A 15,118-nucleotide genomic window follows, 5' to 3' on the forward strand; every position below is an offset into this window, starting at 1 on the left:
AGGGCAACCTACAGAGAGCTACCTGCAGAGGGCCACCTGCAGAGGGCAACCTACACAGAGCTACCTGCAGAGGGCCACCTGCAGAGGGCAACCTACACAGAGCTACCTGCAGAGGGCCACCTGCGGAGGGCAACCTACAGAGAGCTACCTGCAGGGGGCCACCTGCAGAGGGCCACCTGCAGAGGGCAACCTATGGAGAGCTACCTGCAGAGGGCAACCTACAGAGAGCTACCTGCAAAGGGCCACCTGCAGAGGGCAACCTACAGAGAGCTACCTGCAAAGGGCCACCTGCAGAGGGCAACCTACAGAGAGCTACCTGCAGGGGGCCACCTGCAGAGGGCAACCTACAGAGAGCTACCTGCAGATGGCCACCTGCAGAGGGCAACCTACAGAGAGCTACCTGCAGAGGGCAACCTGCAGAGAGCCACCTGCAGAGGGCCACCTGCAGAGGATCACCTGCAGAGGGCCACCTGTAGGGGGATACCTACAGGGAGCCACCTGCGGAGGGAAACCTACAGAGAGCCACCTGCAGAGGGCCACTTGTAGGGGGCTACCTACAGGGAGCTACCTGCAGAGGGCAACCTACAGAGAGCTACCTGCAGAGGGCCACATGCAGGGGGCTACCTTCAGGTGTGACAGCCACTGAAGGTAGAGTTTTGGTTTTAAGTGGGCTGTTCACGGGCAGAAGTACTTTTCAGTCACTTCATCAGCTTTGTGTCCATGGGAGTTTAACTGCTGGTTTGGGGTTTTAACGGACTCTAATCTGTGTGTATAAAAACCTCTGAGAAATTACTGTTAAAACAGTGAATTATTTCTGTGATACCTGTAGAATACCTATGAGAAGCAAAAGAAACAAGAATAAACACATTCTGAAAAATATCCTTTCACTTCAAGTGGCAGAAATTTCCACACAAAACCTCACTACGGATGAACTCACATTCAAAAACTGAAAAACATATAAAGAAACAATGCAGCAAGAGCAATAGGTAGTAGGCAAATGACAAGATCAAATTTTTACAAGAAATTCAGAAAACTGAATAGAGCAGCAGTCTCTAGCCTTTTTGGCCCCAAGGACCAGTTTCATGAAGGGCAACTTTTCCATGGACTGGGAGAGGGGAGATTTTGATATGAATCTGCAAGCAATTAATTTACTATGGTCTCTGTGCAGTCAGACCTCTCTGTTAATGATAATCTGCATTTGCAGCTGCTCCCCAGTGCTAGTATCACTGTCTCAGCTCCACCTCAGATCACCTAATAAAGCGCACATAACCTAAGTCCTTGTATATTCAGTTTACAGTAGGGTTTGTGCTCCTTTAAGAATCTAATGTTGGTGTGGTGCCTGTAGCTCAGCAGCTAGGGAGCCAGCCACATACACGGGGGCTGGTGGGTTCAAACCCAGACCAGGCCTGCTAAACAACAATGACAATTACAACAAAAAAAAAATAGGTGGGCATTGTGACAGGGCCTGTAGTCCCAGCTACTTGGGAGGCTGAGGCAAGAGAATCACTTACGCCCGGGAGTTTGAGGTTGCTGTGAGCTGTGATGCCCCGGTACTGTACCAAGGGTGACATAGTGAGATTCTGCCCCCCCCCCCCAAAAAAAAAGAATCGAATGCCGCTGCTGATCTGAGGCAGAGCTCAGGTGGTGATGTGAGCAATGAGGCTTCCCTCCCCAGGCCACCACTCACCTCCTGCTGTGCAGCCCACTTATTAACAGGCCACTGGCCATATCAGTCCAGAGCCTGAGACCTCAGGGTTTGAGACTGCATGGACAGAGAATATAAAGTAAGTATCCCAAATGATTAAACATATAAAAGAAGAAATAAAAAATATAAGAAAAAAGACACTATAAAAAAGCCTCGGCAGACAAATTTGAAAATAATCATATAGAACTTCTACAAATCACAATGGGTAGGCAAAAAAAAAAAAAAAAAAACCACAATAGTCAAAGCAGAAGAAAACAGGAAAAGAGATGTAAAAAAATTATTCAATATGTAGCACACAGAGAAAAAAACCTGGAAAACCTGGGGGGAAAAACCAAAACAAAAGTGACAAACATAAGGTAAGGACAGAATGAAAAAGGTCTAACATAGACTGAAGAGGATTCCAGAAGGAAAGATTATTGAGAATTACAGATACATAATATTCAAAGAGAAAATGAGAATTTTCCAAAACTGATTACAGACACAATCCTCCTTAAAGAAGAAAAATCACTCACAAAAGCAGGTAGAGAATAAGAATTAGAAAATCACCATTTGGCATCCATTATAACAACTGATTCAGGCAAGAATCATCAATGGATGCTAAAACTACAGTGGGTGAAAGTTTGAGGAGTAACAGGATATTCACATAGTTTCAAACTAATTCCCCAGGGGATACATTAAAAAGGCAAAATAGTAACTTGGTGTTGGAGAAACCTGCGATCCAGGCTATCATCACCAATGATGGAACAAGTAGACATCACTGTCCTGCAGTACAATACACCAAAGAGCACATTACTTCTATGATATTCCTGATGAAAACGCATCCTTTGAATCTAAGTTGGAAAAGCATCAGACAAAGCCAAATCAAGGGACATCTTACAAAATAACCAGCATGTTCTCTTCAAAAATGTCAATTCCATGCAGGACAAAGAATGTCCAAGAAACTGTTCTAGATTAACAGAAACTAAAAAGACATGACAATTGAATGCTTTTGTTATAACAGACATTATTAAGACAATTAACAAGATCTCAATAAGGTCTACAGGTTAGATAATAATACTATAACAATATTTATCTCCTGATAATTTTGCTAACTATTTTTATTCTGTAAGAGAAGTACTTAGGGTAAAAGTTCACCATACCTGCAAATTCTGAAAAGTTTAAGGGAAAAAAATACACACACACCCATACACAGAAAAAGAAATAAAGCAACTGTGATATAATATTAACATTTGAGGAATTTGGGTGAAGTGCATACAGAAACTCTTATTTTTAGAATTTTAATTCTAAACTCTATCAAGATAAAAAGTTAAGATAAAAAAAGAGATAGTTAGGGCTGGTTAAGTAAACAAAACGTAAACAATAAACCACAGAGCAAAGTAAAAAAAAGCTAAACCTTCCGAGGATAATGGTAAGAAGACTGGGAAACTGAAGTACCTGGTACACTGGAAGGAGGGGCTCTGAGAACAGGAATAAAAGACAGAGGGTCCCATAACACCTCAAACCCAACACACACACAGCCCTTGCCCTTTACCCTATTCCTCAGCCTTCTGCAGAAGAGAGGTTTATACTCTGGAGAAAATGAATGAGACAAAGTCCAGACTCAGAGACACCAGGCAAAGAAGGTAGATGAGGCACCATAACAAATATGAATTTAGTAATAATCTGTAAAATAAAGGATAAGAACCCATCTCTGTGCTCTATTAGCTCCCCAACACTAGCAGCCCAGACTCATTATCTACCTTCTCCCCTCACCCCAAAGAGAAGAAAAATTATTCTCTGGATCGATGAACCAGGCCCAGAGAAATAAACCACGGATACCAACATATGAACAAACACTCAGGTCCCCCATCCTCTCCTAAGTAAAACCCACTGCCAACCCATGGCAAGGCCTTATCCATGTACATAGAGCTTCCAATGGGCTTTCAGTACCTCACTGTCACATGAGAGCAGACTGCCAGGAATTACTAGGTTATTTGAAGAAAGTTTCCAATATAAAGACACCAAATACAAAAGTGAAAAGGGAATTCAAAGGAACTAAATAAAAAGAGCTAAAAAAAAAAAAAAAAAAACTCCATACATAATGTCTTCAGAGAGAGAAAATACTACATCCTTAAAATAAAAATAGAAAGCTATGAAGAGATTAATTAGAACTAAAAAAAAGCTCTTAAATATTAGAAGCAAATAAAAGTTTAAAATCAAAAGGACAGGGTCTGAAAAGAACACAAAATTGAAAAAAAAAAAAATTAAAACAAAAAGACCAAGAAATGTAAGGTAAGAAAAATAAAGGTCAGTCTAGCTAGCACATTTATCATCTAGGTAACAGAACCATAAAGAGAGAAAAGAGAAAACAGAGGAAGAAAATACTCAAAGAAAGAAAACACAAAACTTTCTCAGAACTGAAGGACATGAATTTCCATTTTAAAAAGGCCCAAATCAGTACCCACCTACCACAATAGCAAAAAACACCCATCCCAGGAATGTCATCATAAAATTTTTTATCACACAGAATTTGCCAGGAGAAAAAAAGTCACTCAAAGAATCAGGAATTAGAATGACATCTTATCTTTTGAGACTAAAGTGGGAAGCTTAAAAGATAATGGATTAAATACTTTCAAAATTGTGAAGAAAACCCACCTAAACCAGAATTCTATAGTAGCCCAACTACTAATGAAATATGAAACAGAATAAATACATTTTCAGATATGCAAAAAGTTTTTCTCTCAGAGTCCACTTCTCAAGAAGCTACCAGAAAAAAATAAGCCAGAATAGAGGACGTTAGAATACGGAAACAAGAAATCATACAAAGCAAAGAGAAAAAGAGAATTCCTAGTATCACGATCAACCAAGAGTCAGGATGACCACTGTACAGGAGATCTAAAGAGTGATCACTCCAGACTGAGACAGAAGACAGGGTGTTACAGAGGAGATGACTCCAAAAAAAAAAGGAAAGAAAAATCCCGTACTTCACTTGTACTTGGCTACTTTATTATTTTGTTGGAGAATCTGGTAAAAATTGTGATAGGAACACAGAAAACTAAGGAGAAAAAAGAGGCAATTATTAACTGCCTGGAAAATAAAAAGTTGTACAAGAAAGGAAACACAATCCTTGTTTATAACTTGGTTGAACTGAAAACTAATGTAGTCCTAATAATATGTACAATAAACACGGCTTTAATGAAAAATGATGACACAGCCCTATTGGTAAAATGGAGAGGAAAAGTGTCAGAAGAAAGGGAAAGAGCAGGAGGAAAAGGGCGAACTCAAATGAAATAAAAAGAGGTCTCTGAGTAAGAAATAAAAACCAGCGTTTTATGGAGAAATAGAAAGAAAATATCGAAGGAAAGTTAAAAGAGTTGACAGCAGCTGCCCCTTGTAAACAGGCCCTAACTTTAATTATATGCTTTATTTTACTATTTGAATTTTTTTTTAAACCTTTGATTTTTATTTATTTATTTGCAGTTTTTGGCTGGGGGTGGGTTTGAACCCACCACCTCTGGCATATGGGGCCGGCACCCTATTCCTTTGAGCCACAGGTGCCACCCATACTATTTGAATTTTTAAGCCATACATGTGTTAAGTCTTATTCTTTTTTTTAAGACAGAGTCTCACTTTGTAGCCTTCAGTAGAGTGCTTGGCATCATAGCTCACAGCAACCTCAAATTCCTGGGTTTAAGCGATTCTCTTGCCTGAGCCTCCCAAGTAGCTAGGACCGCACGCCCTTTTATTAGAGATGGGATCTCACGGTAGCTCGAGCTGGTCTTGAACTCCTGAGCTCAAGCAATCCACCCGCTTGGCCTACCAGAGTGCTAAGATTACAGCCATGAGCTACCATATCTGGCCCATGTCATATTCTTTTTAATTTATTTTTTATTCTTATTTTTATTTGTTTTTTGAGACAAAGTCTTACTATGTCACCCTTGGTAGAGTGCTATGGCATCACAGCTCACAGCTACCTCAAACTCTTGGACTTAAGCGATTCTCTTGCCTCAGCCTCCCAAGTAGCTGGGACCATAGGCACCTACCACAATGCCAGGCTATTTTTTTGTTGTAGCTGTCATTGTTTAGTGAGCCCGGGCTGGTTCAAACTCGCCAGCCACAGTGTATGTGGCTGGTGCTCTAACCACTGACCTATGGGGCCAAGCCATCATATTCTTTTTTAAAACATAAAATTAAGATACGTAGCTAAGAAAAAATAAAAGAGAGCTAAAAATCAAGAACCAACCGCTAGTTGAAGCAAAGTGTATATTTTTCCAATCTGCAGATGTAATGGCCTATTTATTTAAAAAATACACTCAAATATTAATGAATTGGGAGATATATAAAAAGGACAGAATATTAGAAATGGAAACAAAATTCATTATCCTGAGGTTATAATACTCAACCACCTCATTTTCCTGGTAACTTCTGTTATCAGACCTTGAGGGAGAATTGCAGTGGCCCCTGAAACACGAGGAAAGGGAACTTGATGTGCTATTAAGTGATAGCTGGTGCACAAAGGATGACTTCCCCAAACATTGTTCTTAATCTACCGCCCTCGGACTCTGAACAACGTTCTACTCACTGCCCTGCTACAAACTGAAAGCAGTTAGGTTTCGATTCATGAAACCCACAGCCAGAAAAGTAAGTAAGCAAGGGAAGCAGGACTGCATCCAAGGAAACAATGTGTATGGACCCATCAGCACCGTCCTGAGCTGCCAGGCACGAACTGTTAGTCAGTCACACGGGCATATCAGTCTCTACCGCAAAGGGTCACGCAAAAGACCTGACTGACATGACTATTGTTGCAACATTTGTCTTGTCTCTATATATATATATATATATATATATATTTTTTTTTTTTTTTTTGAGACAGAGTCTCACTTTGTTGCCCCCTGCCCAAAAGAGGGCCCTATTGGCCTAGCTCACAGCAACCTCAAACTCTTGGGCTCAAAGGATTCTCTTGCCTCAGCCTCCCAAGTAGCTGGGATGACAGGCACCCGCCACATGATGCCTGGCTGTTTTTTTAGAGACGGCGTCTTGCTCTGGCTCAGGCTGGTCTCGAACCAGTGAGCTCAGGCAATCCACCCACCTCAGCCTCCCGGCGTGCTGGGATTACAGGCATGAGCCACCACACCCGGCCATGTTTGTCTTTTCATATTTCTCATCTATTCTCCCCATTTGGTTCGGGCTGTGGCCCAGTCCATTCCATTTTCTATCTGACCATCAGAATCAGCTAAATTCTTTTCTTGGGACCCCATATTAAGTTCTCTGGATCTTCTTGCCTCTCTCCATCTGCAGACCCAGCTCTGGTTTCCTTGCCCACTGAATGTTGATGTCCTGAGACTTTCTACTTATTTCTAAAGAAGTAAAGGGTATTCAAGGAAAGATTTAGAGTTTAAGGTAGTACACTGAAGCACTTGTGCAAATGTGTTTCTATAAATGCAATAGCAATACCTATAAAAACAGTGGACTTCAAAAAACTTAAGCTTACCTGAAATTCAACCTATTCTGAATTCCATACATATTTTTTTATCATATTTAGCCAGTGGGAGGAAGAAGGAGAGAATAGCCAAGAAGGCCTCCTGCGGGGCAGGGTAGACTTTCAAATTCCAGGGAACATTCCATAAGTTAAAGGGCACTAAGTTGAGTTACACAGACTGTTAACCTGGTATCTTTTCAACTTAGAGTTCTGCTTCATATATCCGAGCTGGCACTTCTTCAGCTTGCAGAGTGATTGATTACTTGTTAGTATTTACAGCTGAGAGATACTTTCAGCTGCTTGTACAACCACAACCTTTGTGAGCGGGGGCCACCGTCTGGACATCTAAGTACAGGCAGCCCTGAGATTGTGCATCTCAGATGGATATAGTCAAAATCCAATCTCTAGATGCTTCTAATCTAAGCCTTAGGGGTCAAAAAGAAGAACTGGATGGGGAGAGAGGAAGAGGCTCCTGCAGTCAGTGAGTTAGGACACACACAGTGCATCAAATCCCACATCAAGATGTGGTCCCCAGAGCAGCAGCATTAATACTCAAGACAGGAGAACTTAGTAGAAAGGCACATTCTAAGCTCCCACTTCAGACCTACTGAATCTGAATCTTGGGGTGCACTGGCAGCACTCCATATTTTAACAAGGCTTTCAGGAGATTCTAATGCATACAGAAGTTTGAGAGCCACTGCCCCATAGCAAGCTCTGCCATGTCTTGCCCACAACTCTGATTCCTAATCCTCACGGGTGATGCTTGCCAATCGAGTACTCTTACGCAACATCCTCATCTGACTGATCCCTTCCCTTTCTACCCTCAAAAACTAGACTTAGACGGAGGCTTATGCAGGAAGTCCAGGTAAGTATATAGTCCTCATCTGAGGCTTTGACTACCGCAAAGTCACCATTTTGGCTAGATTTCACAGAAATAAGCTCAATAATCCATTTTAAGTCACTATCCCATTTTTTTTCATTAATTTTTATCAAAGGCCATGGGAACTCCTACTACCAGCCTTCTCTGTTTTATGTCTAATATGGTAAATGCAAAAAAGAAAAACAATCTTGCAGTATCTTTATTAGTGTTATCTCTGATAGCACTTGGAAAAAATGTATCTACAAAAAAGTAAATAAAATTATAACATATTGATAAGATGGGGTATAATCTTTCAAATCACACTGTAAAAAATAACATGGGAAAATACTCCACTCTACATAATTTTAAGACCAAACTACATTTAGTCTTTTAAAAACTGTCACTGAGAGGTTGTGGTTTTGATGGCGCATGCCAGAAATCCAAAATTCCGTTTAAGTCTCACTTGCCTCAGTCTCTATCCTCCTGCATGTTTATATCAGCCAGAGAACCAGAGGTAAGGCAAGGGAAGTGTCCAGGAAGATGCCAGAGACACAGTCCAGTGCCAAGAGGCAAGGCCAGAAATGCCATTACGTTACAAGTGAGACAGGATATAAGAGATACAGCGATTTGCTGATATTTGCAAATAGGAGAGAAAAACAAAAGCATGGGGAGACTGACAAGATAAAAAATTCCAGCAGCTTTGACATGAGGAGCTAAGAAAATTAATGACTAAAACATCCACTCTTCCCTTATAAAGAAACTTAATTTGAAAAATTCCTTTCAAAGAGAAGATTCAAAACAAAGGGCCAATCTCCCCAACCTGGACAGATCTGCTACTTTAAGTTACGATATTCAAGAATTACGGGGCCAGACTTTTTCAGGTTTTGAGGATGTGGCACAAGGTGGATAATATAATTGGCATGATTTTTACAGATAAGAATGGTAAAGCACCTAGTGACGTGAATAATGTGCAGGGCCAGCCTTCACTGTCTTCACTATCCACTCTCACAGGCGTTTTCCACATTAAATTAAGGCAGTTGCATCTGGCCAAAACATGGCTCTCAACATTCCCCTCTTGCTCTCCAGTCTGAGCAAGCTCAGTGCATGGTTGGAGGCCCTGACAGTGGCATATCTTTGAAAAACCCAGACCATCCCTTGATTTACTGACCAAGCTCCACACCTACTCTTACCTCAGGGTGTCTGACATTGTAAATCTGATGGACTCTAGAGGAAAGATTCCCTGCAGATTGGCTCATGTAGAGTAGGTTAAATATTTCTGAAGGGAAGGGGGAGAATTTAACTATAAATAAATCATGACTACTCAGGCTCTCTGTCAGATGCTGCTTTAAATCAGGGCTCCCGTGGTGTAAGCTCCTAGAAGTGTGACAAATACCAAAGTGTCCGAAAAAGGACTATTTAAGAAAGAGTTGAAAAAAAAAATAAAATATATTTCCTAGTTATATATGTAGATTTGTGCTTTTTGTGCTCATATTCTTTCCCAAATTGATAAGTATTCAGACTTTGACAATTTTGCCCTAAACTAAGACATACATATTTCAAAGCTGCAAAATTTCATATTGTTTTCTTCTAGTCTATCTTCTTATAAAAGAGAACTGAAATCCCAGGCCTCTATTCTTATTAAATGTCTCTCAGAGCTTTAGACAAAATTACAGGACAAGGTCCCACTATTTCCACACTTTCTGCCTGGGTCATGACTTATATAAATTCTCCCACAGCGGAACAGAAGCAATACTCCATCTCAAACTTGTACCATTTGCTTGGAATAGTAGCAACGTTCAGAAGAGGCTCAAGGACTCCCATATAATCCCATAGGTAACTTGAGATAACTTGTAGATAGAAGACCTGGATCACTTATTTACACAACTTGCCAAACAGGAGTTTAGGCAAGTCATTAGGCACTATGAGTCTCATTACAACCACTTTACAGATGAGAAAAACTCTTTCTCTACCTTCGCAACAGGATGCGGGGCAAACAATGGCTGTCACATCAGCATGTGAATGAGTCTTGCTGGGATGGCTTGGTCCTGGGATCCCAATCTTCGTCCCTTTTTCCCTCTCTCAAGCCCTCCTTTCTTTCTTTATGTATATATATACACACACACACACACACATACACATATATCAAGGACCTCCTGCCTAAATTGTCCTTGGTATTATCGGGAATACCAAGATAAGTCAGAGATGCCCTTAAGTTGCTTAAAACGTCTTAGGAAATTATACTTCTATACACATTAAGTGCTAGGAAAGGAACAGAGATTAACATAGTTCTAATAGTTTAGAGGACGAAAAGGTTATTTCTGCTTAGGGGATTGGAAAAACCTCAAGGAGAAAGGGGTACATGATCAGGCCTTTGAAGCCTGGATAAAATGCAAACATTTAGAGAAGATGAGGAAGAAAGGCAACCAAAAGTCACAAAGGCACAGAGAAAAGCATGGACCACACGTAGAAAGGATTGAGTTGTGTTGCCAGAAAACTAAAACTCCTCAAAAGGGAACAGAAGACAAGGAAGCTAGAAAGGTAGACTGTGGAAGCAGTTAGACTGAGTTTGGAACCCCATACCATCCTCACCCCTGCCCCACATACAAATTCCCAGTCAGGATAAACTATGTACCTCAGTCTTCCTAAACATCTCCCTCATTTGCCAATTAGAACAGTCAATTTTCCTGGATATCACTTAAATTTGTTCTGTTAATTCTCACCTGATTTCTGAAATAGTCTAATTTCTCCAGTCTCATCCCAATGCAGCACACAATTCATTCTCCACACTGACGTCAGACTGACCCCAAATGCAATCTTGACACATTGTTTCCCTGTTTAGAATGCTTCATTGATTACTGATTACCTACAGACAATATTACAGTACCTTATGAAAAACACAAGGTGTTTCTCCAGGCCTCATCCTCTGCCTCTCCCTCTCAATCCTCCTTCACTATTGCTACACTGAACTCCTTAAAGTCCCTTAAACCATGATGCTCCCTTGTCCCTCTGTATCTTTGAATTTGTGGTTCCTTCTGGATGGAACCTAACTTTCTGTCTTTGACTACATAATAACTACTCTTCTAACATTCAAATCATCATTTAACGCTGTTCTAGAAGTACTAGCCAATGCAATTACATAAAACAAAAAGAAATAAAATGTTCAAATATTGGAAAAGGAAAGCACAATTGGCATTTGCAGATATGATTGCATATCTAGAAACATGAGAGAATCAACTAAAAAAGGGAAACTGCATAATTCAGTAATTAATATACAAAAGTAAAAATTTTGTATACTTTGTCTTTATACAAATGGCACACAGTTGGAAACTATGAGATCAGAAAGTATTCCTGTATTCGAGCATAAGAAAAACATAAAAATCTAGAAAAAATTCATCAGGACTTATAAAGAACCTATATAAAGGAAATGTTTACATTCTACCAAAAAGACAATCTTTCTTCCAGATAGCAACATTCCTGCTTTAAGCTCCCCACAGGCATGGATCCTTCTCTGCTTTGTTCATTGGCACAAAGTACCAAGTATAATTCTTCGAACATAGCGGGCATTTAATAGTAGGCATTTAATGTATGCTTACTGAACAAACAAATACCTAATATAATCTAAAAATTCAATACAATACCTATCAAAATACAAATAGGATTATTTAGGAAAACCTGACAATGACATCAACTTTCCACTTGAAAAATATACACAAATGATCGTTTTTCACCTAGTAGTTGAATGAAAACTGAAGTACTCAGGGTTAATGAAGGCACGAAGAACCAGAACACACAAAATGTTATTTGTGGAACTGTATATTGGGATGGTCTTTTGAAAGGGCAATTTGTTACATCTATCAAGATTTAAAATGTATATATTCTTTAGGCAATTTCTCAGCTGGGATTAATTTTACATAGACATGTATATGCAAACATGCATGAAAGTATGTTCCTTGTTTTACTATAAGAAAATAGAAAAAAAAAGAAAGTCGATAATATATAACAGCTAATAACAGATAACAGGCCTATCTATCAATAATAGATCTATTATGTAACATATACCCCAAAAATAGAATACTATACAGCCCTCCTAAAAAACTGAAATGGACCTACATAGAAAGAAATGGAAATAGATCCACAATCTATTGTTAAAGTAAAAAAGGCAAGGTACAGAAAAATATGTATAGCATGATCCTATTTGTGCTTTTAAATTATATCCTTATGCTTCTATATGAATGGTAACACTATGAAAGGTTACCTTCAGTAATGGTTTGAAGAGATAGGCAGAAGGAAACCTCACTTCAAATTAAACAGAAAGATGTTTGCTGTTTTTTGCCATAAGCACACACCAACAAGTAGAATAGACAGAATTGGGAGAGAAAAAGGGCTGGCCAGAAAAAAGAGTGATAATTAGAATGAAGAATGGAGAAGAGTCTATTCTCGTATATAAAAGCCCTGAGGTCCAGTGCCAGAGCTGTAGGCATTTTCAGCTAGAAAGAAGGTATGGATGGAAGACACTGCCACAGTCCCTACAATGACACAAGTGCCTTGTGGCTTCTTTAGGCAAGGAAAAAGCCTTGAGAGCAGCTTCTGACTACTCCATCTCTTTTCTAGGAACTATCAAAGGCCTCCATCACAGTCTTGAGCAAGTTGACAGCAGCAATCCATAATGCTTCTAGATCACTTTTATTTATTTATTTATTTATTTTTTTGGCCGGGGCTGGGCTTGAACCCGCCACCTCCGGCATATGGGACCGGCGCCCTACACGTTGAGCCACAGGCGCCGCCCTAGATCACTTTTGTTTATTACTTCCCTTACAGATGTTGGATATATAAATGGGAATAAATGTAAAACACTTAGCACAGTCCCTGGCAGAAAGGGGGCACTGAAAATATAAGCTATAATTAAGTTGCTTACAGAACTTTTTCAAGAGTTCTAAGCACTACAACGGCAAAAGTCATCAGGAAGTCTTTAATTTCCAACAAGCCCCTTGCCTCCCCATTTATCTCTACAATAGACTGTCTTCTTAAGCATATTTAAAACAAACTAGAAGCTGCTGTCTCTGTTTCTTTTGTCAGCATTTAAAAATTAAGCTGCCCTTATCAGGCCCAAGTATAAAAAGCATACTTCCACCTTAGAAACCTAGAATTTAAATAACCTTTACAATTGTAATACATTTTCCTTGCTCCTGACAGCTGGACCGTGCCTCACATGGCTAGCACTAGAATTCACTTACCACAGCAGGAGGGTCATTCCATTCTTCATAGGAGATAGCAGCATATGGATAGATCCGGTCATTGATAATCTGCAGGGTAGCCAAGGCAATGGCTTTAACTGACTGGAAGTATGCTTCCCAGAACCACCGTGCCTATAAAGAAAACAACAATGTTCTAAGCGAGCCAGCACGACAGAGTGGGAGACCTAGATGCTCTATCACAGTATTTCCTAGGTATTTCCTCTATCAAAAAGGGAGGTGTCTACGGCAAATGCTCCCTGTTGTCCAAGCCAACTCCATCAGAAGCAGTCAAAATAGAATGTTAGTAAGTGAAATGCACGTTGGATTCAATTTAGATATAAGAGAAACCCTGTGATGATGAAACTACCAATGTGTTATACCAAAACAAGTTTATAGTCTTTTTTCCTTAGTTGTATTAATAACATGTACACATGAAGTGTACAAATCTTAAATGTACAGCTCAATGAATTTTTACATATGCACACATTCTTCGGATTACCACCCAGATGAAGTACACAGAACATCCCAGCACCTGCTGCTATTTCCCAGTCGGTCTCTCACCATTACTCTGATTTCTACTGTGCCCACCCTTGAATTTCACACAAATGAAATCAAACAGTATTTACTTTTTCGTGTCTGATTTCTTTGGCTTAACACTCATAATATCCAAATTGTGTTTTGGTATCAAGGTTATACTGGTCTTATAAAATGAGTTGGAAAGTACTCCCTCTTTTTCTACTCTTTGAGAAATTTTAAGCAAGTATTAATTCTTCCATGAAAGGTTTTAGAGGAATTCATCAAAGAAGCCATCTGTGCTAGGAATGAAGGTTTTAAATTACAGATATCTTCACAAAATACAGAATATATTTTCCTGCATATGTCAATTTCATATGTAGTTTTTTTTAGCAATATGCTGTTGCATCTGAATTGTTGAATTTGTTGGATGAAATTGTGCATTAACTTAACTTAATGCCTGTACAATCTATAGTGCTACAACCTTCTTCATTCTTGGTACTGTTAATCTTTATTTTTTCTTTGTACTTGATCAGTCTTACTACAGCTTTACCAATTTTATTTATCTTTTTCAAAAAACCAACTTTTGGTTTTCTACATCACACTTTTTTTTTCATCTCTGTTCTCCTTTTTATTATTTCCTTTCTTCTACTTTGGAGGAGTTTAATTAATCTTGCTTTTAGCTTAAGACTGACATTTAGGTCACTAATTTCAACCTTCTTCATTTCTAATAGATTTACTCAAAGCTATAAATTTCACTCTATGCATTATTCTAAATGTATCCCATATGTTTATGTCATATTCATTATTATTTAGATTAAAAAAAACCCTCTAATTTTCATTTATGATGCCCTCCTTAACTCATGGGGCATTCAAAAGTATATTGTTTAATTTCCAAACATTTTATGTTTTTCTATTTATCTTTTTGTTACTGATTTCTATTTTGATCACACCTTGATTACACTGTGCTCAGAGAACATACATCTTATTTCAATACTTTGCTAACTATTTAAACTTGGTTTATGGCCCAACACATATATATATATATATATATCTCCACAATGTGTATTCTGCAGTTGATGGATGCCATGTTGTTTAAATCTACATCCTTATTGATTTTTTTCTACCTGTGTGTGTGTATGTATATTTATGCATGGGGGTGTGTATATCTATATATTTCCCAAACTTGTACTTTCAAAATTGTTACTCTTCTCAAAGAGCTTGTCGTGTCCCAGCTTGTCTTTTGCAAAAAGCATACACAGGTTGAGCACCCCAAATCCAAAAACCCAGAATGAGAAATGCACCAAAATCTAAAACCTTTTGAGCACTTCAGATTTTAAATGAGATGC

General features: G+C 39.1%; 1 protein-coding gene across 2 annotated transcripts in view; it reads right to left on the reverse strand.

Moving 5' to 3' along the window:
- EXT2 (exostosin glycosyltransferase 2) overlaps window positions 1–15,118 on the reverse strand; it is a 159,672-nt gene that overhangs the window by 77,965 nt on the left and 66,589 nt on the right. For both annotated transcript variants that reach the window (XM_053560750.1, XM_053560749.1), the window contains one exon: window positions 13,257–13,388. In XM_053560750.1, the coding sequence (XP_053416725.1) occupies window positions 13,257–13,388 (132 nt within the window). The remainder of the gene's footprint in view (window positions 1–13,256; window positions 13,389–15,118) is intronic.

The sequence above is a fragment of the Nycticebus coucang genome, chromosome 14, assembly GCF_027406575.1.
Source record: "Nycticebus coucang isolate mNycCou1 chromosome 14, mNycCou1.pri, whole genome shotgun sequence".
Taxonomy (NCBI): Eukaryota; Metazoa; Chordata; class Mammalia; order Primates; family Lorisidae; genus Nycticebus; species Nycticebus coucang.